This window comes from Dermacentor silvarum, chromosome 5 (genome assembly GCF_013339745.2).
Source record: "Dermacentor silvarum isolate Dsil-2018 chromosome 5, BIME_Dsil_1.4, whole genome shotgun sequence".
Taxonomy (NCBI): Eukaryota; Metazoa; Arthropoda; class Arachnida; order Ixodida; family Ixodidae; genus Dermacentor; species Dermacentor silvarum.
This window is the reverse complement of record NC_051158.1, coordinates 23,485,048-23,508,577: the sequence shown is the minus strand read 5'-3', so window position 1 is coordinate 23,508,577 and position 23,530 is coordinate 23,485,048. Positions and strand designations below refer to the sequence as shown.

Sequence of the window (23,530 nt, the reverse complement as noted above, 5' to 3'; positions counted from 1 at the left end):
TCGATAGTGGCCAGAACACTTCAACACGTGTGCGACGAGCTCCCACTAAACGCGCTTGGCGCCCCAGCCAACCAACAATTGCGAGGTCAAATCTAGAGCAAGGGCGTCTGGCCTTTAATGCAAGGCAGCTTCTCAAGAGGCGCATTGATCTCATGGTTAATTATGCAGTTCTACGCGCGTGAGTTTGCGAGTGAGTACCCTGCGCTCCGTGGTCTTGCCGTGAGATACGAAATCGCATCGACTGATTGTGCCGTAAAAGGGCGCCGCGGCTGTATGAACAGCCCGCCTGGCGTAAAATAGTCGTGCTGCATTCTAAAACTTAGCTTGGCTAAAAGCAACGCCTTGACTTGTATATGACCAAAGCAGTTGGACAGGAACCCACGAAAGCGCGTAGCCATTACTGTAGAAAAAACAGTCAACACTTCAGAAAACCTGAACGGCCATGAACATCGGCTTGATAAACAAAATATTGTTTTCTTACAGCCAGGGCCACACTTGTCGCCCCAGAACAAGGGTCGCCACAGCAACGTCAGAAACAGCTTACGGCTGTACGGCTTAGGGCCCATTCACACTTGCGACTAGGCGAGGTCGCGCGACCAAGTTGGTCGCAATTAAAGCGACCAGTCGCAAGTAGTCGCAAATGGTCGAAATGCGACCATTTCGGGCCAGTCGCTCACTGCTCGATTTTTCAGTCGCGCGACCGCAGTCGCAGAACAGCTGAACCAATCAGATGCGAAGGAACAGGACGTCCGTATACGCTGACGCTTATTTTACGCGGCGATGACATTTCAAGCAGACGTGAACGGCATATCGTGATACATTTCGGTTTAGAGACTCATCAGTCGCATTTGTAAGTGTGAACATCGTTCGTCTTGAGTAGTTTTCTGGTCGCCAGTCGCAATTGGTCGCGCGACCTCGCCTAGTCGCAAGTGTGAATGGGCCCTTACGGCTGTGCGGATTACGGCTGCAGGGCTGCCAGCACAGTTATTATAGGTCTCGGTTGCTCGTCCTGTGACCGGAGGCGGCGTGTGCGCGAATGTATGATTAAGAAACGCATACTATGTCTGGTGACCATGGACCCCTCCCACTATTATTATTGCGATAGCAATTATATGGACACTCAAAAGCAGATTTCTGCCGTCGGCGTCGCCGTCGCCGTCGCCGTCGCCGTCGCCGTCGCCGTGAGGTTCCGTATGACGTCATTTGGAGATGAAATCGTCGCCGAACGCTGTATGTGCGAGTGAAAGGGCGCGAGGGGCGCGTCTTTCACGGGGAGTGAACGCACGGCGGAGAACAAACGCGCGTTCTGCGCCGTGCTCGCTTAAGGGCTGCAGAATTAGGCGTCTCGTTTCTCCTTTACAATCACCATATATGTAGAGCAAACGCGCCTTCTTCAGACGCGCGAGAGGCTGTGGGGGAGGGGGAAGGAAGGGACGCGACGTTTAGCTGCGGCACCAAGTGCCTATTTATATGAGAGGCTCCAGCAACAGTCACCAACGCCGCACGCATTTAGAGCTAACGCGGGCAAAACGCCGATGGCGTCGACAACAGTTCTGCGTGTTGTTGCTACCAAAGCCGCTCACCTTACTTCGTATGAGATTGCTGTGTTGCTATCGCATTCATTGCTTCGCCCTTAGGGCGAAACTGTGACATTTTTATTATGCTTTACCGCAATACATTGCGTATGTTTCACCGCGTAACAGGTAATGCACGTTACTATCGAATCTAGCATTGTGAATGTTATACTAAGAGGATTACATTTTGAGTTGTATGAGAAATGACTGTCAAAAGTGGATTGCAGTTTGCCGGCCACGTTGCAAAATGTGCGCTATTTTTCAAAGCAAAAATGGGTCATTTGCTTGTTGTTGGACGTTGATATCAATTATTTTCCTTTGTCGCAACAAACATGGTAATACATACAACGAACATAATGAAGCAGTACTAAGTACGCATGCATCCATAGCATATAGTGTACCATGGATAGCGTACTCGCGGTCATGGCGGTTGCCACGTCACGCGTCGCGCTAGCTCTGCGTAATGGCGTAGCCAGCATTTTTCTTTTTTTCGGGGGAGGCACGCACATCACCGGAAAATGGGGTGGGTGGGGTGGGGGGGGGGGGGGGGGGTGGCTTTTTTACTGGCTACGGCGTTGCGCTGCTGAGCCCGAAGTCGCGGGGTCGATCCCGATGACGGCGGCTGCATTCCGATGGGAGCGGAATGCGAGAAACGCTCCTACATTGTTGTGCATCGGGTGCAGGTTAACGAACCCCGGATGGTCACAATTAATCCGGAGTTTCCCTCTACAGCGTCCCTCAAAATCAGATCGTGGATTTGGCATATAAAAGCTACTTCTTTTTCTTTCTTTTTTTTTAGGTTTGCCGCCATCATTGACGCTGGCGCTGCTGTCTACGTCCACAGAAACGCCATCTGCTTGTCGTGTTGGTTGCAGAATCCTCTTCAACTCTGCTGCTCCGGGCATGTCGTTGAGCTGAGTAACAACCGTCATTGGCGAGTTGCGGAATATTCTGCTTAGCCGAAGTACGCAGTTAAGCAGATATCTTGTTGCGCTGGATCCCGTGGGACGCCAACCGAAAGTTTGACGCGCTGTTTCTCGTGTCCGAAAATTCAACTTAATCGGGTTCGTATTAACGGCAGTTTACTCCATATATAAGCTTCTTAATCCTATCGACTCGTCGTGGAACTTGTTGAGTGAGTGGCGACCACAGTGCACAGTGTCACAACAGAAGGGAAGGAAGCAGAACGAAACACTTGAGAAGCGTGGCGCCACCTATGAGACGCGGCAGAACGCGAGGTCGTGCACCGATCAATCGCGCCGCGCTCATGGTTGCGTTCTATTGAAAACCTCGGAGCCGAATGCGTAGCCGTAACGATGCCGCCGCAATCTCGGAGACCATTACAGGTGGGGCGAGTTCGGGACAGCTGCCGATAGATGGCAGCACCAACTGCAGCTTCGCAGCCCAGCCTGGCGCCAGGCTGGGCTGCGGGAGGCGGTCGTTTGAAATTTTGGTGTGTCGGCTAGATGCGTTTCTTTTCCTTCTTTTATATCTTCTTTTATTTTTGGTTTATCATGATGAATTTTATTCGTGTCACCCGATTTCAAGTGGCAACCCTTGCTACCTGTACGTGGCACGGTTCACATGTGTCACTGTTTTCGTTTAAACTCTCTTTCTCTGCTAACCCAGGTATGAACTTACAGATCACCAAAACGAAATACTAGGAGGTATATATAGTAGCCAGTTCGCCAGGAGAGGAACTGGAGGATAAATACTAGAGGAGTAAAAATGCGTTGGGCCTTCGGAAGTATAGGGGCGAAGCATACGCAGTGTAATGCACTGAAGCATATTAAAAGTGGGAATGTGCCCCTATACTACGGTGTATACGAGCTAAAACGGAGTATACGGCAGATTCAACCGAATAAGCTGATCTATTTGCTCCAGGTGTCTTTCAGTGTGCGCATGGCGTTCACGTTTAGTAGCGAGAGAAATAGTATATTATTATTATTATTATTATTATTATTATTATTATTATTATTATTATTATTATTATTATTATTATTATTATTATTATTATTATTATTATTAACGTCAAATCGCTTATAGTTGGCGTTGGAAACACACGGGAAACTTGGCCAGAACATTTGTCGGTGCCTACGTCGACGCTATGCAGCAGCCACCCAGACCGCCATGGGGAAAAAAAAAAAAAAAGAAGGCACCAACTGGCGAAACAAATAACAAGCTTGTGTCAGGGAAGGTGAAACTGCAGTCTCGGCCGTACGAATTTGGCTCAACTCCCTTTTACGAGGGCGTGCGCGCGCCTTTCATGCACGGACATGCATCGCTCCTTTCTATATGGCATTGCGAGGTACAGAGAGAGAGAGAGAGAGAGAGAGAGAAAGGAAAATTGCCCGCGCGAGATATTTCAATTGTGCCGTCTTTCAGTCCAACCATACAACGGTAAACCATTGATGCGCGCCGCCTCAGTCGGCAACCAAGAAAAGAAAAAAAAAAAACCAAAAGGAACTTCAACGAAACTTCTCTCCCTCGGAGATAGGGAGAGGGTGAACATTGGAGCCAACGGAAGAAAACAGCTCAGAGGACCATTTCGCTTTTGTTGCCCGCAAGGTGTCTTCGTCGTCGTCGTCGTCACAAGCGAGGCGGTGTGGGACAGTTTCGGTTTCGCACTTGGACGGCGACGCCACCAATGTTATCAGCTCCCATTCAAAAGCCCCGCGCGGCCATAAGGCTACGCAAATGCGCCGAGCTGAAGAAGGGACCGCGTTGTTCGAGGCGACGCGGCCTCTCAGTGCGCGCTTAATTTCGGCGAACTCCGTTTCCTTTTGTTGGCTGTCTAAACCGTCTCCTCTGAGCGTACGTGTGCCCTGTATTTACACTTTACGCTCTTCACGCATATACCAGATGTGAGATAGAAAGGCGGGAAGGGGGGGGGGGGGGTAGTGGGGGTGAGAGTTCTTAGCCAGCTTCGTTGTACGTGTGGGTGGAGCGGAGGTGTCATTGGCGTAAGAGGGTCGAGGGCGTCGCGAGGCTTAACCCACCATCGCTAGGCCTAACTTTCATCACTCGCTCTACGCGGTGAAGAATGCAGCTGTACAGTTATAATGGTATAGCCTTATACAGCAAGAGCCGGTATAATAAACTGCGTAGAGCATTAAAGTGAAACGCTTTTTTTATTTTATAGAAGTCATGGCTTTAGTATGCAAACGGACCTGTAGTTACACCTTTCTCGTGCAGCCGTAGCTCTGGTTAAGGAGCTGTACGGCGTTGTGCTGCTGATCACGAGGTTTGCGGGTTCGATACATGGCCACCGCGGCGGCCGTGTTCTGATGGCGGCGCGGAGAGCAAAGTCCCACTGGTATTGCCCCTTTGAACAGTCTAATTCTTCTTGCCGTAGCGCGATCTGCGACTTGCAGTTCTGGAAGCACACATGTAATAATGTGTGTAATTTCACGGCAACCGCTGCTTCACAGGCGCAATCGGGCATGTCTACTAGAGCACTGCACGGGCCGATTTTTGCGGCCCGGGCCCGGCCCGGGCCCGTTTTCACATTGGGCGGCCCGCCCGAGCCCGATCAAAACTTTTATGGCGAGACCCGGGCCCGGCCCGGGCCCGGAAATAATCTACGTTACCCGCCCGGCCCGTTACCCGCCACCCCTTTGCCTTAAGCCCGAGCCCGGCGCGAGCCCGACTCGAAACCGGCCCCAACCCGGCCCGAGACCGAAAAATACATGTTTTTCAGAGTTGAGAAGCCCGAGAATAACTCGCAGAAAGCCCGAGCCCGGCCCGGGTTCGCGTCAAAAAACCTGAGCCCGGCCCGGGCCCGGGTCAAAAAGCACACGCCGTGCCCGAGCCCGGCCCGAGCCCGTGAAAAAACTCCTCTACCCGGCCCGGCCCGGCCCACGGGCCGGGCCGGGCCCGGGCTTTCGGGTAAGCCCGAGCCCGTGCAGTGCTCTAATGTCTACACCGCAGTCGGCTAAACGCAACAAAAACTAAATACTTCCTATCTAAAATCAAACCAATACGGATAACATCGCCACTGTGCCCTACATGCAACGTATACGGGAAGCCAAAGCCCACCTAATCTGCACTTGCAGCCAATTTTCCTTTAGAAGGAAGAGCCTTAATGTCCGCTCTAAACGTTCGCGAAATACTGTCATCCCTCGAGCTTGGACACGAGCTTGACCCGAGAACTAACGCAGCCAGCGCATCTCACGCAACGAAGGCACTTTTAAACTTCCTCAGAGACAATAGACTCAAGGAGATACTTTAGTTTGTCGAGTGTCGCGGTGTGTTTTGTGCATGTTTTGTAGCTGTGGCGTGCACTGTGCATATCACTTGATTTTTCATCATACCCGCCTGAAGCAACATGCAAGGCATGCTGCCGTAAAGTCCTCTGCATGATTCATTAAAGCTATCTCTCTATCTAACACGCGCTTGGGCGCGACAACATGGCCGCTACATCTGCCGTGGATCGTCGCCAACAGGTAGAGGTATACTGTGTAAGCTGCCTGAGCAGATGCAGTAAGCAGAGTAACTGCGGTAGAGTAGCATTGCAGTAGAGTAAATCTAACGCAAGCGGCAGAGTTGCTCTACTGCAATGTGGGCAGTAACTCTACGGCTGTAACTATACCAGCAGGGAGCGTATACGCTCCCTGCTGTACATATACAGTATACACACATACAGTAACTCTACCACCGGGTTGAGCGAAGCGCCGTCCCTCCGCGGATGAAGGGACTGGTCATCATTGAACCAAATCGCTGAATTCCACGGCGAGGAAGTGCCTGGAGGACACCAACATACATATTCTGTATAGTGCATTTGAATAGACGCTGAATGGTAGTGGTTACGAAATGTTTTGAATGCGAACCCAGAACATTACCATCGAAGTGAGATGACCACTTAGGCGAGGGGCGGGTTTTAACCCTTTCACTTTCTGATTAATATCGTCACGGTGCGATAATGGCGAAGGAGTAAACACTGCCAGAAGTTGTAGGTTAAAGATCTTTTACTGGGCGAACTGGAGCCCATGCAGATAGACAAGCAATGCTCGAATCACAGCGATAGCGACGAGCAAAGTCGTCGGCCGTCGACTTTGAACTCATTGGTCAAGTCCGCCAAATAGTTTATACATGCACCACCGTGCGTCGCTGAGTAATAGCCGGTGGTCGCGTACCATCTGTGAACTTCTTCGCGTCGCGCGAGCAATTTTATTTGCTTCGGATGCAGTCTTGATCTGAGCGGCAACTTCATAACAGTAATAATGCGGTGAAAGATGTCCAGCGACAAGAAATAGGACAATGTACAAGGCGTGATAGTACTGCATAAATAACGTTACATTTGAAGTAATGACAAAAGCAGTCAGCCATCACGGCTCGTGTCAGGTCCATCTAACCCACCCGCACGCCTTGTATTAGCATAACAACAAAGTTAAGCACACTGACAGTAACACTGTAAGTAACACTTCCTGAAGTTTGAATTGAAATGTTCAGCAGAGGAACGTCGAGTAATACTGTGCCGATCCTGACCCGCCATGTTGGCGTAGTGGCTTTGGTGTAGCGCTGCATGGCAAAGCCCTTGGTCTTGGGATCAAATCCGGGCCACGGCGGCCGCATTTCGATGGGGGCGATCAAAATGCAAGAAAAGGCCCGTGTACCGTGCATTGGCTGCACGGTAAAGCATCCCAAGTGGTCAGAATTAAACCGGACTCCTCCGCTATACTGCGTGCCTCGTAATCATCTCGTGGTTTTGTCACGCAAGACTCCAGAATTTAATTCTTGCCGATCCTGTTCCTAACAACGTGGACTCCGACGCGCATGGCAGCAGGAAAAGGTCAGTCACAGTGGCGGAGCGACCGTGTCCAATCCGAACGCTCCTCCTCCCGTCTCAGTGGGAGTAGCGTTCGCCGCACTGCCCGCAACTAACAAAAGATTCACGATTAAGGACAGCAGGCGACGGAGGCAGCGAAGGGGACTAAGATAGGTGCAGCAGCGACAGCAGGCAGCGGCCCGAAAACGACCGTGAGCGTCCTTTCGACTGTGGCTACCGCCGTCATTGATGGGAAAGGGGCCACTTTCACACGGCATGGCAGGCGCTTATCGAAGCCGCCGATCGGCCTAAGCGTGCGAGGCGTACAGTTCGGGTCACACAGACGAGATGGCCTGCGCGGCCGCGATGCCATCTACGTCTCTTCTGCCTCCGCGTACTCGCGTCCGGTTCTGAACTCGTACGACGCGTGGAAGAACGGCACCGCGGAAGGTTCTTCAAATGAATGAACGAATGAGGGAATGAATGAACTTCTTGCCGACACACCACGAGAACGGAACACACGTACAGAACGAACGAACGAATTAATTAATTAATGAACTTGTTGCTGGCACACACCGAACAGGATACACCAACAAACATTGTGTATACGAGCATGTGCGTCAGCTTCTCGCTGTTGAAAAAGAATTTACCAGAACGAACGAACGAACGAACGAACGAACGAACGAACGAACGAACGAACGAACGAACGAACGAACGAACGAACGAACGAACGAACGAACGACCGAACGAACGAACGAACGAACGAACGAACGAACGAACGAACGAACGAACGAACGAACGAACGAACGAACGATACGACCGAAACGAACGAAACGAACGAAACGAACGAAACGAACGAACGAACGAACGAACGAACGAACGAACGAACGAACGAACGAACGAACGAACGAACGAACGAACGACCGAACGAAACGAACGAACGAACGAACGAACGAACGAACGAACGAACGAACGAACGAACGAACGAACGAACGAACGAACGAACGAACGAACGAACGAAACGAACGAACGAACGAACGAACGAACGAACGAACGAACGAACGAACGAACGAACGAACGAACGAACGACGAACTAACGAACGAACGAACGAACGAACGAACGAACGAAACGAACGAACGAACGATAACGAACGAACGAAACGAACGAACGATACGAACGAACGAACGAACGACCGAACGACCACGAACGAACGAACGAACGAACGAACGAACGAACGAACGAACGAACGAACGAACGACGAACGACGAACGACGAACGAACGAAGAACGAACGAACGAACGAACGAACGAACGAACGAACGAACGAACGAACGAACGAACGAACGAACGAACGAACGACAACGAACGAACGAACGAACGAACGAACGAACGAACGAACGTAACGAACGAACGAACGAACGAACGAACGAACGACGAACGAACGAACGAACGAACGAACGAACGAACGAACGAACGAACGAACGAACGAACGAACGAACGAACGAACGAACGAACGAACGAACGAACGAACGAACGAACGAACGAACGAACGAACGAACGAACGAACGAACGAACGAACGAACGAACGAACGAACGAACGAACGAACGAACGAACGAACGAACGAACGAACGAACGAACGAACGAACGAACGAACGAACGAAACGTCTTATTTCTTGTCGCTGGACATTTTTCACCGTATTATTACTGTTATGAAGTTGTCGCTCAGATCAAGACTGCATCCGAAGCTTCCTCAATTTTGTCCCTGATTCTATAGCGAAGTAAGTGTTTGCAAATAAAATTGCTCGCGCGACGCGAATACGTTCACAGATGGTACGCGACCACCGGCGACGCATGGCGACGCATGGTGATGCATGTGTAAACTACGAACGAACGAACGAACGAACGAACGAACGAACGAACGAACGAACGAACGAACGAACGAACGAACGAACGAACGAACGAATGAATGAATGAGCTTGTTGCTGGGCAAACGTTGTATGTGCGTCAGATTCTCGCCGTTGAAAAAGAATGTACCGCAAGGAATAAATTAACAAGTAATTATATCAAAGTCAAGGTTTCTTTGCTTACGTCCTCTAGGCTTGGTGTGTCAGTTCTGTCGCCTAATCTAATCAAAACTGGCAGCCAGTCCCGGAGGCTTATATTGAAAATCGAGAACGCACAGCGCCTAGCAACCGCGGTTGAACGAGAGTGGCTGAAAACGCCGCCGGCGACGCTCTGATGTCATACGTACCATAGCAACGCGCAGCCATTTTGTGCTTGGTGTCCGCGACGCACGCCCCCGTGACGGATTACGTTTCGAGGCGTTAGGTTACGTGATGTTAGGTTAGGCGTTAGGCGGCGCGGCACTCTCACAGCGGTTGATAAGGGCGTCGCGGCGTCAAGCGTCGCCGGCGACGTTAAAACCAATCGCATTCAAACGCGGTTTCTATAGGCGCTGCGGGCGTCTAGATTTTCAATATACGCGTCCCGGAGGAGACCGTATAATCAAAGGTGGTGACTTTGTGGGCCTATGCCGACAACAGCTCGCGATTTGTGTCCTCGCAAAGGTTTTATTGTGGTGTACAACGTGGGCCCATACCTTGTGGGCAGTGCAACCAAAGATTCAGGTATAGGCCGATCCTGATAACGCTATCGCAAAAAATTCGCTGAGGTGTAACCCGTGAACCTATATATATATATATATATATATCTTCGGGTTTGGCCTCTGGGTCTCACCGAGTAGACGTAGCGGGCATCTCAGACACAGTTGAGGCGCAGAGGTGGAAAAGCATTATGAACAGCGGTGACGTCAGCGTGGAGGTGTTTGGAGAGGAAGCACTCGAGTAATGGCGCTGGCTTATACGTCCCATGTCGCGTTCGTATATATAGTTGAGGGCGACCCTAAAGGTCTTTCGCCCACGACGCGACTGGGAGGTACAATTGACCATGCATTTGGATGGGGTGCAGACGGGCTAAACGTCTAGCGTTATACGTTACGTATACTTCTCAATGCCTACACCCGTGTACTTGCAATTCTATACCTGTACGACGAGACCAACAAAGTCCCGATATTAAGCTTTGATGGAAGCCGTCGAGATGCTTCGCGTCTACCGATGTCGCGGTGCATGAAATCCGCGTAATTATTTTTTTGATAATGCGCACTCGCGATGATACAAATTTTACTGCCGCGTAGTCAAGAGGAGAGTTGCATAAAGGCTTAACAGTATTGCCGGTGCGCTGCGCATCAGCTGCAAATCGCATTTGTCGCAAAAGTCATCGCTGCGTTACAGTCTACACTGTAAACTAATTTACACCCTTAAAGGTGAAAAGGGTGCATATCGGTCTATAACTCCCATTTTTACACCCTTTTCGGGTATATGGGTGTGACCTATGGACTACTTCTGTACACCTATGTAATGTAGACTATAGACTGTACACTCTAACTACATACTATACTGTAGAGTATAGACTATAGAAGGCCTCGGATGTAAACACCCATTAAGGGGTGTTCACAGTGCATACGCCAAGTACGCCAACGCCAGACGCGAAATTTATCATTAAAGGCCGAAAAGTGGACGCCGCAAACCGCGTAAGAGCAGTGGATTTGGCGTCAAACAAAACCACGAGAAAATAAGAATCTTGTGCGAGTGATCATTCATATACTGTTCATTTTCGTGGTATAGCACAGCGCTTACTCAACGCATGCTGTCAAAACTACCATCATACTAATAAACACATCACGAATACGTACAAGGACCAATTCAAAGCTGCGGCAAATGAAGGATCACCGTTAAGCACAGCCTGTTTGCCTCGGATAGTCTCAAACTCTACCTTACGCAACAGAGTCATCTATGCATGCTGACCACCTAATAAGGTCACGACTTGCATGGTTAACTTAACGATTACCTCACGTGCGCACGCTCCAGGCCTAATGGATGCTCTGATTGCTCCAGTGGTCACGCCACAGTCACCGCTTGGCGCGCGCACGCATGCACGCTGCGATTTTAGTAATGCGCTTCGTTTGTCCGCTGACCGTCTGAACCATCTAATAAGCTGTCATTGTCGTGACAATTTAGCCCGTAGACCCCATTAACCACGGCACGCAGGGCACTGCTTGATTACCGAGCCTGACGTGTCGACCGTGACCAACAAAGCACGCTTTCTCTTTCGCTTAGGAGAGTGTCGTCATTAGAACAGCTCTAGTAGACCGCTTATAGACGTCTTTGTAGTTAGCCGCGCCTTTGATTCGCCGCTCCAGCGGCGCCGAGTGAAAGATAACTGAGTAGAAAGCGAGGCGAACATTCTTTCTCCTTCGTTAGAGGAACTGTTATCAAAGAGCCCTGTAGTAGACCACTTATAGACCTTTATTTCCGTGCATTTGTTCGCCACCCCTAGAGCGGCGGGTGAGACTTAATTGACCAGCAAAGAAAGACCATCAGGTGTTGCGGAGTGTTGCGTAAGACCAACGGCGAATGTACAACGCTCGCGAACCTCTGTGATTAGTTGGCGCCTTGTCATTAGTGCGCTCTCATATCAGCTCAGTGATTAGCCCTTTGAGTACGCGCGCATTAGACAAAGCCGACGATTACAACTAATCTGTAGCGCCAGAACCGAATACCTTAGGCGATAGGTACCTTGCCGTGGAGAGTTATTACACGCTGACTGAACTATTCATTCCTCGGCCCTATATACACGCGGCACTACGACCTTCATCTGTGTTCCTCTACTTACAAGCGGGATCGGAATTCGACTATAAGAAATACTTTTATAACGTGACTAAGTTTTTGAACGGGCGCAATCGGCTTCCTCTGGCAGGGTCTGGAGGCGAGCTCGTTGGTATGCATTCATGGTGTAAAAAAACAGTGCTAAAAACACGGACAGAAGGATAACGTCAAAACAAGAATGGAAGCAATCTCGCTATTCACTGCGCCAAATGCGGGTGCAGGCCGGTGCTTGATGATACTAAGGTACTGCACCGTTATCGAGGCAGCCAAGCATGTGAAATTTTTGAAACATGCGCATAAGCCCGTTATGCGTCAGCTCCCCTTCACTCGTTCTCACCGACAAGGAATACAGATGTCTACTTTATATGATTGTTAGTTTTAACTTCAGACGCAAGCGCAACTGGCATCTAAACCCTTTCTCCCCTCCCCCTTTCTTTGTTGTCTCCCTTTCTCCCTTCCATTTCAAGCTGTATATTTGTGCACTCACAATAAAGCCACTGTTGGCAGTCAGCGTTCGTCCTGTGTTCTTCCTTCCGTCCGTATTTTTAGCGCTGTTTTTTACACCATGTCTCCTCTGACACCATAAAGTTCTGAAGAACTGCACAGGTCTCGTCTGTAGTACAGCCTTCTACAAATGAAACGATTGTCTCGACATAATCTCCCTACCGATTGTATTTATAAGACACGTTATGCTTAGTGCGCTGCTAAGTAATACGCATGCGCATGTGCTTGGAGTTACACAACGTGCAATTACGATGGCCTCGGATGCGTATCTCCATGCAATTATCTCTCGTTACTCTATGCACGTGTACCGGTTATCAGAGCTTGTTATTTGAACTCATTTCCTAACTGCATCATTAGATTTTTCATGGTATGAACTGTCTTTTGTCAAAAGTATACCGCGTGTCCCAGCTCATGGTCGTGAGACCTCTGACGATCGATAACCGTAGATCTCATAATTGCGTCTTCCACCGTGTTTTTTTAAATCTTTTTTTTTTTCGTTGAACCGCTGTCTAACGATAGCTGGGACGCCCTATGCAGGCTACTTATACGGTGTTACTGAAAATTTTCCCAGCGCTTCGCAGAGGAGGTAGCCGGTTTAGAAGAGCGGTTCGGGTCACGCAGTATAAAAAAGGAGCTTCATTTCATTTACGTTAACCTTAGACATCAACATCCTGACCGAGTCTGGTTGTGCATCTGTGCTCCATTTCTTTCTCTCTCTCTACTTTCCTAGCACTTTACCTCACCCTCCCCTCTTTCCCCAGCGTAGGGTAGCAAACCGGATGTCCCCCTCCGGTTAACCTCCCTCCCTTTCCCCTGTCTTCTCTCTCTCTCAGACATCAACATAGGTTAGCACTGCGAAGTCTGTGATCAGCTTTGTACTTTGGATGCTTCGTATGCGGTACGGAGCATCATGCTGAGTTCAGGACCACAGCCTCCCGGCTAGCTTTGCATGTTTGTTCCCAAACTTGTAGCCTTCAGTAAGGCACTCCCCAGATGGTAAGCAAACGTCCACTAATTATCTACGACCCCAAAACAACGCAGATAGCGCTTTGTTTCTTCTTTCGAATAAACTCAATATATTCCGTGTTCCAAATAAATGTGTAGCCTCCGTTGTCTTTCACTTCTCTGTCTTTCACTATAATTCCCTATCGGCCCAAGACGTTGAAGATCGCCGTGCGTTTCATAACTCTATTCAATTTACTTCATGTTCCAGTTACATGTGTAGCCACCGCCTATTTTTCATTTATTTATATTTCGCTACTTCACTATATCGCTCCAATGCGTCGATGATCAGTGCTGTCTTGCATATTTCAATTCAATTCAAAACTTTCTTTTTCTAAGTTCCAGTAATATGCGCATCCTCCGTAACCTTTCATGTTTTCCAATCCACCCTTTGCACGCATGACAACCGCGGTAGCTTTTCTTTACAACACAGCGTACATATATCAGCTAAGAGATAAATACAGCTAGAGACATAGAAATTAAGGCATAAATCGTGAGAAGCTAGGAAACGCAGCGCCGCATTCTTGCGCGTCAGACTTGCCCAACGCCCGCTATTGTCCGCTTCCAAATTTGTACTCCGTTACGGAGCCTCCAGACACCAGTTCAAGTCACGGCCATATTGTAGCTCATTTTACTATTGAATTCTATAGGTTTCAAAATAGCGGCAATTGCCGCTTTCTGCGAGCTCTTTATAAGTGATACGTCACGTTCCGAAACCACGTCGTCTGCTTTCCGTTTCGCGAAAACTTAAAGTTTCTTTCTCTTCTTTCTCTGTTTTTTTTTTTACTTCTTCTTCTGCTATATCCTCTCGCATGAATCTAATCTGGTCCCAGCGTGAATAAGTGTGAGAACCGGGCAAAAGCAGTCACGATTCGCGCATCTCAAGTAGGGACTCGCTATATATATACACCGGGACCGTGAAACGCGCGAACAACATGCTCTCCGCTCGCGTTTCTCAAACGACGCCAACTCAAATCACGCAACGCTCGCATTTTATTTTAAAACGCCACGCTACAGCGTTGTCGCTCGCTCTTGTATGCGGCGCAAACGAGAGCTCCATTCACACCGCCAAAGACGAAATCAACGCCAGCGCGCACGACGCGCTCGTGTGGGCGAGCGCGAAGCGCGCCGCGCACAATGAACCAACCGCCAAGCGCATAGCGTACCCTAACATGGCGGCGCAGCGGCCCAGTTGCAGACGAAAGAAAAAGAAACGCACGAAACAGAAGGCGAACAGACGGACGGCCGGCAGAAGTGCAGCCACTCCAGGGTGCTGGACACACACGTCGTCTGCTCGTTGTCCCGTCTGTTCCCAACCATGCCCCGCGTTCAACGGCGCGAAATAGGCGTCGCGAATGCCTGAGACCATCACGCTTCTCAAGGAACAATGAGCCCTGCAGACGCAACGGCGCTGTCACCGCTCGGCATGGCGCCGCAGTCATGAGAAACGTTACATGCGTGGACAATTCGGAGGAGATTCGCGTTGTCGTCTGCTTGGCTAGTTTTCTTTCGCGGCCGTCTGTCGACGGCTGTCGTCGTCTGCTAGAAGCGACGAAGGTTCTCACTACTGTCTTTCCAAACTGTTGGGTGCAATAGAACGGAGAACTGCGCAACTGCGGTCAACTTGTAGCAGACGACAAAGGCATTCGAGGCCATGCCATCTTGAACAGCCGCCACGTCGCCTTGGGTGGTCCTTCTTTCACGCGGAATGGTATTTTGAAGCGCAGAAAAAACACGGACACGATAAGGAACGAAGACGAAGACAAGCGTTTGTCTTCGTCTTCGTTTCTTCTCCGGTGTCCGTGTTTTTTCTGCGCTTCAAAATACCATTCCATGATGACCGACCAACAAGCCCACATCGCCACCCTCGTCCATTTCTTTCACACGGTGTCATCAGAGATTGTATACCGCAGTGCGGTGAAAAAATTGCGGATGCAAATTGCTGGCAGTCACAGGTGCCTGCAGTGCACCTGTGGCTGCAGTCCACCAGTAACTTCTGTTCTGTGCACTTCTGTTCGTAAATTGCTTCGCCATGCAGAGGGCAATGTTAACGCAAGCATCGTCTGCCCATAGGATGAACTGGTTCTGTTCACATCGCCGGCGAACTATTGAGTTTTGAAATGAAGCCTCTCTTAAAAGCAGTGTCGGTTTTGGTCCACTCCGTGTGATCCACGGAGTGGACCAAAAGCCCCTCTGCCGTAATTCCAAGTAATTCGGTAGCCTCCGCGAATACCACAAGTGCCACATTGAGTCGCTGCGAATTGCTTCAAGCCTTCTGTCTTTCCCGAATGATACCTGCGACATACGTCTTGAGCATGCGTTTGAAGCGCATAATGTGCCACCTTATGAGGGTAACTGCAGTCAGTCGTACGGCTTAATTACTAGCCACAACAAGCTTCTTTAACTTAATGTAGATATATGACCTGCGAAATGCAGCGATGCCTTGCACAAATGGGATGAACCAGGCCATTCACATGCTGCATAGATGACCAGGCATATTTGTGCAAGTCGAATTGCCTTACGCTCTCGTGCAACTACCTCATACAAACCTCTTATATTCAATTACCCCACGCAACTACGTCATAGGCTCATAGAATTATACCACGCTGTTGCGTCGTATACACTCATGTCATTACCTCCTAATTACATACTATTCAATCCCGTAGATACCTAATATACCCATGAATGTATTTCATAGACTCATGCAATTGCCTCGCCAATAGCACATTCTTGATACATCGGTGTAATTATCTCACATACCCATGCAATTGCCTCGCGCAATTTCTAATACTAAAGCCTGAGCCTCATCTCAAACATTGAACGAAAGTCCTGCACAAAAATGCATGCTACGATTGTACACTTCTGTAAGCTCACACGCCTATGGGAGCGGGAAGAGGAAAGGACCATTCTACTGCGAAGTAAGCAAGCAAGACATACCAGCTTATCCGAGTCGGGCCATAGCCATAGTCAGTGGCAAATGGTCAGTCACAGTCACTATCAGCCACGTTCTCAAGCATACCAATCTAAGCGGTTGTCTGTTTCAATTTGAGACAGTTAACGATGCATATAAGCGTTAACGTTCGTAAAAGTAAAAGTAAAGAAAACAGGAATAAGAAAATCGTCGTGGCTTTACACCAAACATGAGTTGTAAACATGTTAAAATAGATAATTTAATGATTCACGCACGCTCCGAAGGACCTTAATAAAGTTTTACCATACCATACCGTACTAGTTTATTCACTGAATGATTGACCAAGAACAGAGTTCCGCGCAGATAGACTGCAAAAAAAAAAGGAAGAAAGAAGTACGACCCACTGGCGCGGCACACGTGAGCGCATAGCCTCCATTGTTATTCCTAAGCATAGGAGAAGCTGTAGCAGGCGTGAGGGGGAGGGGTTTATCTCACGGGCCCCATAATGGCGCACTCGACGATTCGGTGGCTGGTCATGGATCGTCTTGGTTTACATTGGCTAGTCTTGGCTTGGGACGAAAGAGGCAGAACCAGACGACGATCACGCACACGCTTATGAGTGTGTGCCTGAACATGTGTGAGGGAAAGATAGACAGACGGACGGAAAGAAAGAAAGAAAGAAAGAAAGAAAGAAAGAAAGAAAGAAAGAAAGAAGAAAGAAAGAAAGAAAGAAAGAAAGAAAGAAAGAAAGAAAGAAAGACATAATTGGACCCACAACGTCACGAAGTATACCAGAAACACAAGCTAAGAGTGGGATAACATGACACGGCGGAAAATAACTGTGAAACGTACTACGAAACGGCGAGATGCAGCGAACAGAGCAAAAGACTGCGAATTTAAAACGCCTCTCGGCGCTGAAGAGAGCCGCACGGTAAAGGCCCCTTCGCACGCTGCAGACAGCCTCGTGGAGCGAATTTCTCCTTTCTCAATTTAGTCCTTTCTTTTCTGTTCCTCTTATGTCGTGTCGGGCGCCTGTTAAATAAAGCCCTGCGCTCGCGCAATATACAATGCCGTGGGATACGACCCACATCGGCCTTTGGCCTCTTAAGCTACGGAGCGTAGTAACGTAATCTCGTAATTATACATATTATATACGCTGCGGTTGGCCCAGTGCGTAGGTACAAAAATAAGTTTTACTACCTTCTCCTCCCCACCACCTTCTCTATATTTATAACCTTCTTTCGTCGTCGTTTTTGTTCTTTCTTTTCTTCATACTATTTTCATTTTGCTGTCGTAATTAGAGGATGTTACGTGTATATGCCGTAATGAGTCGTCGAGAATATCATCAATGTTTAGGTGACGAAGTGGTTCGCTGATATTTTACGTTCGTAGTACGAAACTACACTGTCTTGTTTAACGCACAGATTTGTTCAAACTACTTCCTACGGCAGATAGGCCAGTTCAGCCTTATCAGCCGGATTTTGAACCCACCACTCCTCCTTGGAAAATAATCATACGCTCCGTATCATGATCCTGTATGTTCACACGGGCTTTATGTAGGGGTGTGCGATTATTCGAAGCTTTCGAATAACGAAGCGAATAGTGTCCTGTCCCATTCGGTCTTCGAATTGAACAGTCACTATTCCTAAATGCGAATATTTTTCGAATACTTTTCGAATATTTCAAAACGTCAACTGCGCCAAAATAAACATAAAATTGGAGAGAAACTACGGTAAGTTTTCACCCCCACGGGCAAAGTATAAAAACATGAAAACTTGTGCAGTGGAGCAGGCCCTGTGCGTCACTTAGGTGGCCATTCTTTACCGGCTGTACAGCGATCATTCGCCCTCTATGAAGAGCCCTGTTGATGCGAAGAAATTACTTGTTTGCTCCTAATGCCACATTAGGGGTTTTTAATAGACAAAGTCTCAGAACGTACTATGTATACATTACTGAATTAAGCTTGCTAACTTTAAGAACCCTGGGATGCGAACATCGTTTCATATTAATCGTGATAATGGCCATTTATTATTCGAAACCTATTCGAAAAGTCACTCAATATTCAATAGTCGTCGCGAGATTGAAACGTCTCTCAACCCTGATGGTTTCGGCAGCACCAGTCTGTGACACACGTGACAGTTTCGTACGCACACGCACCTGCGCCTTCTTGGCCTGCTGCTGCCTCGCCCTGGTGGACGCGTAGCGGCCGTGGTCGGCACCCGTGCTCCGGCGGTACGTCTTGAGGAGGTCCAGCAGCAGGGTCACGCCGTCGTTTGGTTCGCTCACAAACTCCTCCACGAAGCTGGAACGAAACGAGAGAGGCACTTTGACTAACTGGGCACACAACCAGACCAGAATAAAGAAAAAAACATATATTTAAATTTATCAAAAAGACTCTGTCCTAACGAGCAACTTAAAAGTGTCCCCCCTTCAAGTGTTTCTTTCTTTTTCAACTGTGCACCAGTGCGAAAAGCTACAATATACAGTGCCTAAAAGTTCGACGACATTAGTGGGTTACTATAATGTCGTGCTTCGTTACTTTGAAGCCACGGATAGCCACGGTTATAGACTCCTCGTCCAGCACCGTCGTATACAGCGGTTCGATACGGTGTAACTGTACGTCTAGTAGATTGACGTCCTCCTTTATGGACCGATACTTTTCTCGATATAACCTTTATAGACCTTTCATAGAGAAAACTCGTTAATATAAGTGTCTAACTCTAACTTATAGAGTCGAAAACGTTTCGTTCGTGGAAAGCATGCAGTAATTCGGCCGCCGTCACAGAGTGTATAAGGTCCTACCTCAGAGGTTGTCCATAAATATTCTACAGAATTCATCGAAAACCGTATACATGTACAAAGTGAAGGTCGTGACATAACTAAAATGTGCGTCGGTACTATACCGTCACATATTGCGCGATTACAATGCGACAGATTATGCCTTTTGCGATGAAGAAGTTCCACGAATATTGGCGATGATGACACCTCATGCAGGATACATAATATAAGCTATTATTGTGTTTCACATCCCTGGGATCCATCGTGTTTCCGTCCTTAGCATAGGTTGCATCGAGCACTATCAACACAACTACGTGCTTAGCCACGCCTGTTCAGTAAAAATTCGGCTCGAAATGCCAAGTTGAACGTCGCCGAAGTCCGTTGAGCAGACCATGAGAAGACGTTCCGAGAGTACAGAAAGACGTTTGCAGGAGCTGCTTCAGTTTAGTCCAACGCTTTCGATGGGAAAGGCCACGCGCGTTGCTGGGGTGCCTCTCAGCCGAAGCACGCACAGCGGGGCATTCGAGACTCTCGCGCTTTTGCGTTTGCAATCTCTGAGGACACGCAACATCATCGGAGCTACTTCTCCGTTTGCTTCCGGATGCACCGTCACTTTCGCGTTTAAAAAGCCCAACGCGTAAAATACCAGAGGCACGTGTTCTGCGCACACCTATAGCGTTGGAAGTTTCTCGTGCGACTTTCCCGAAGTCTTCCAGAAAACCATACTCAATTACTTGCTTCGTGAACGAGGAAACAGGCAATAAAGAAGTGACACTTCCTCCACCGGTAGCTGTTAACGCGTCCGACGTAAGTTTTCTGAACACCTTCGCAAAGGAGGACGGAAGGTGCGAATGCGTATTCAACGACTCAAGTTTGAACTGCGAGTCGATGAGCTTCAACGCCCAGTCTACTTGTCGATGATCGCCTCCTAATGGAAGAACAGTTCTCAGACAACCCGCATAAGACCTCTTCGGCATTCTGCCAATGTTTTCTCTGGCTTCAACGAACTAACTGTATAGAGAGAAAAATAATAATAATTTTGCGACGTACACACGGCGAGTGTAGCAAGCACAGTATGTTTCCTTCCCCCTGGGAACCGTAGGAGGAAGTCGGTCGTCCTCTCGTAACCGGAAACAGCGCTTCTTCAATTAGCGCAGAGCGCGGAGTGGTAAAACAGAAAAGGAAACAACGAAATACATCGACACCCGAGAGGACTGTCGCACGAGGACTACCCCAACGCGCGCAAGTGCCACTACTCAACGACATGATGTACGTGAGAAAGCCAAACAGGAAGCTTTCGCTAGGTGGCGCTTGCGAGGTGGAGGCCGGAGACAATGAGTTTGCCATTAGGCTCGACCGCTCCTGGCAGTGTTCTTCTCGGGGTTAAGAAATGGTGGGACGTACACGCGCTTTGGAAAAGGCAATGTCAACGCGAATGCGAATGTCAGGGAGGGTGGAGGGGGGGTGGAGAGGGAAGAGGACAACGGACCCTGTCTGCGTAATATGATTTATAAGCCCATTCAACCGAATTCCCGCGCTTGTTTTCGCGCAAGCATATAAGTGACCGTCCGTTTTGAGGGCATCATCGAATAGACGAGAAGTGCGTCTGTTCCTCGTTCCACTTATGATCGCTGTGAAGATAAAACGCTGTGTTGACTGTTAAGTCTATACGGAAGGGGTCTTCATTAAAAGAGTGGTTAATTATTCCTTGCAAAAGTCTGCGTTAGGAAAGCGGAGCGGTCACGTCTGAATATTTTATCTTTGTGGGAACAGCCTAAAGAAAGGCCTAATTAGGAGAAGGAGGAGTGACAGAATTAAAGAAACACCAAGTTAAAAAGACACTAACGAGGAAGACGAAATCAGTTTCAACTGATAAACCATTGTTTAAAAAAATGTCAGCTATTGTAAATTTCGCGGTTCTATGTTGAATATTAGACCATAAATAAAGATAATTGTTTAATTTTCCTAATTTCGCACCGAAACCTCGGCTTCCGTACGTCGGTGTGACGTCGCGAATTTCAAAGTGTCCTCTCGTATTTTGGTCACCGTGATTGGTTAAAACGTCACGAAAGTCGCTGCTGTCTGTCTTTGGGTATTTGAGAATAAAATGTAGCCCATTCATTAACAATAAGAAAATTAACTACGCACGCACACACACCCTCAGAATCCAAGACGTCACTGCGAGCTGACGTGGAAACTAGAATTGCGGTGGCGTCACAACCGGCTTTTCTGGCTTACCAACTGTTGCCGTAAGAGAGGCTTTCTTGGTATTGTAGAAGCGTAATTTATTAATACAGCGCAATTTCTTGTTTCTTCTTTAGTCTCTTTAACCAGTGTCGATACACCATGCTTCTCAATTTGAGATCGGGCTGCTCCGTATACAGTAAGCTCGGGCTCGGTAAGCCATGTACACTGGACGTAAGGAGGAGAGACAGGTGGCAACGTTGCTAGCTCCACACCTTTTCACAGATTTTCCAGCGTCAGCTCGACGGCAGTTCACTATTTTCCATTAAGGAAACGATTACAGTGCTTTCAAAGTCATCAAAGACTCGACATGTGGAATGTTTTTGAAGTTACTTGCTATGAAAATCCTGCTATGACAACAGGGTATCGACAATACGTTCTCTATATGCATATATAAGTATAATGAGTGTATCTTGTGCCAGGCTATAGTACAAGACGAATATAAAAAGCTCCATAGCCAAGAAAACGCGTGATACGTCCTATACTTCTCCTAAAACGCCCTATATCACTTCGGGAACTACAAAAGAAAATAGCACAAATAAACAAAGTAAGACAGAAAGCGCTAATTCCACCAGGAACATTTCGCATCCTCATATTCCTACAGCTTCAAACTGCTCGCACCTTCACACTGCTTAGAAACTACTCCATTTCAAGTCGTCTTTCCCGATTTCGGCTATTCTGTATAGGGTGCGCGTTCCGGTTCACCGTTTCGCGTAATTGCACGCAAACACACGAACCACCCCGAAGACATTCGACGCGAGCGAATATATGGTCACCCCGTAGGGCAGTTTTTTTTTTTGTTTTTTTTTTCTTATTTCCGCGATTTCTGCCGAATGGCTCGGCGTGTACGTACGAAGATGACCTAAATGCCTCGCCTTTTCCCTACTCGCGCGCGCATATAACCGCGCGCAGCTCAGAGCTGCGGACTCCACATACTTCGTTTCCCACGCCAGTGTCGAAGAAAGCGGAAACAGCGACGCAAGCGCTGAATGAACGAGCCGGAAGGGAGGAAGCAGGATGGAGGTATCGTCGGGCCGTATAGCAGCGCCTGGAGCCCGGCCGTACGCGGCCAGGGACTCGGAGAGGAAGGAATTAAGGCAAGACCGCCACGCCGCGTTTGTGCGCAGCTGTGTGGCGAGTATACGAGCCGTCGTCGTCTCGTAGTCGTCTTATAACAGCGGCATTCAGGAAAAGAAAGCCGAAGAGGCCTGCGATTAGAGAAGGGGGTGCAGAGCGGGAGTGAGAGGGATGGAGGCTGCGACTACCGTATTTACTCGCGTGAAACCCGCACCTCACTTGTTTATTTTTCGGAACGACAGGGTGCGGCTCCCTTGCACGGTAAGGTAGAGAGATGGGCGAGCGGGACAAAGGATGCATACTTATTGATCGGCGCGAAGACAACTGAAGACTGCAGAGGAAGAAGGACGCGGGACGAGCGCTGTCCCGTGTCGTTCTAACTCTGTCTTCAGTGGTCTTCACGCTGATCAATAAGTATGCTCTTTTACACGATTCGGACATACGATTACCTGCTGATACCACTAACGACGTCGCGAATGATGTAGATAGTAACGCGAGCGGCTGTCTATACACACTGCGCGCACATTTTATTTCGAGATTACGAACTAGTGATCAAGTTTGAGCTTCATTCTTCGTCGATTTAGGCATATCGCTGTCGTTGTAACCGCAGCGTTCCACATCAGCGGCCCACTTGCACCGATGGTGCTTCTGGGTGCCGTCATGCCGTTAGGCATGTCAGCAACTTTTAAAACATTTAGCGAAGGATCAACTTATACCGAATGTACAATACGAACAAAATCCTACCTTCGCCTTAGAAAGTGTGGCGTGGGGGTCCGTATGCGCGTAAATACGGTATAGGTGCTGCAAAACGTAGCGAGCTCTCTGCGCATATAGGTACAGACACGAAGTCCAGCGGAGTATTTACTGCCCGGCTATGATTTATATACTTCACGCTAAAAACCAACCCCGGAGCTCAGAGGAAAGGCGAAAGCCCGCCGATGCCGGATC

The 23,530-nt window shown here is 48.6% G+C and overlaps 1 protein-coding gene across 2 annotated transcripts in view; it reads right to left on the bottom strand.

The window, feature by feature from the left end:
* Positions 1-23,530, bottom strand: part of LOC119453076 (uncharacterized) — a 244,767-nt gene that overhangs the window by 30,507 nt on the left and 190,730 nt on the right. For both annotated transcript variants that reach the window (XM_037715068.2, XM_037715069.2), the window contains exon 4: positions 18,641-18,785. In XM_037715068.2, the coding sequence (XP_037570996.1) occupies positions 18,641-18,785 (145 nt within the window). The remainder of the gene's footprint in view (positions 1-18,640; positions 18,786-23,530) is intronic.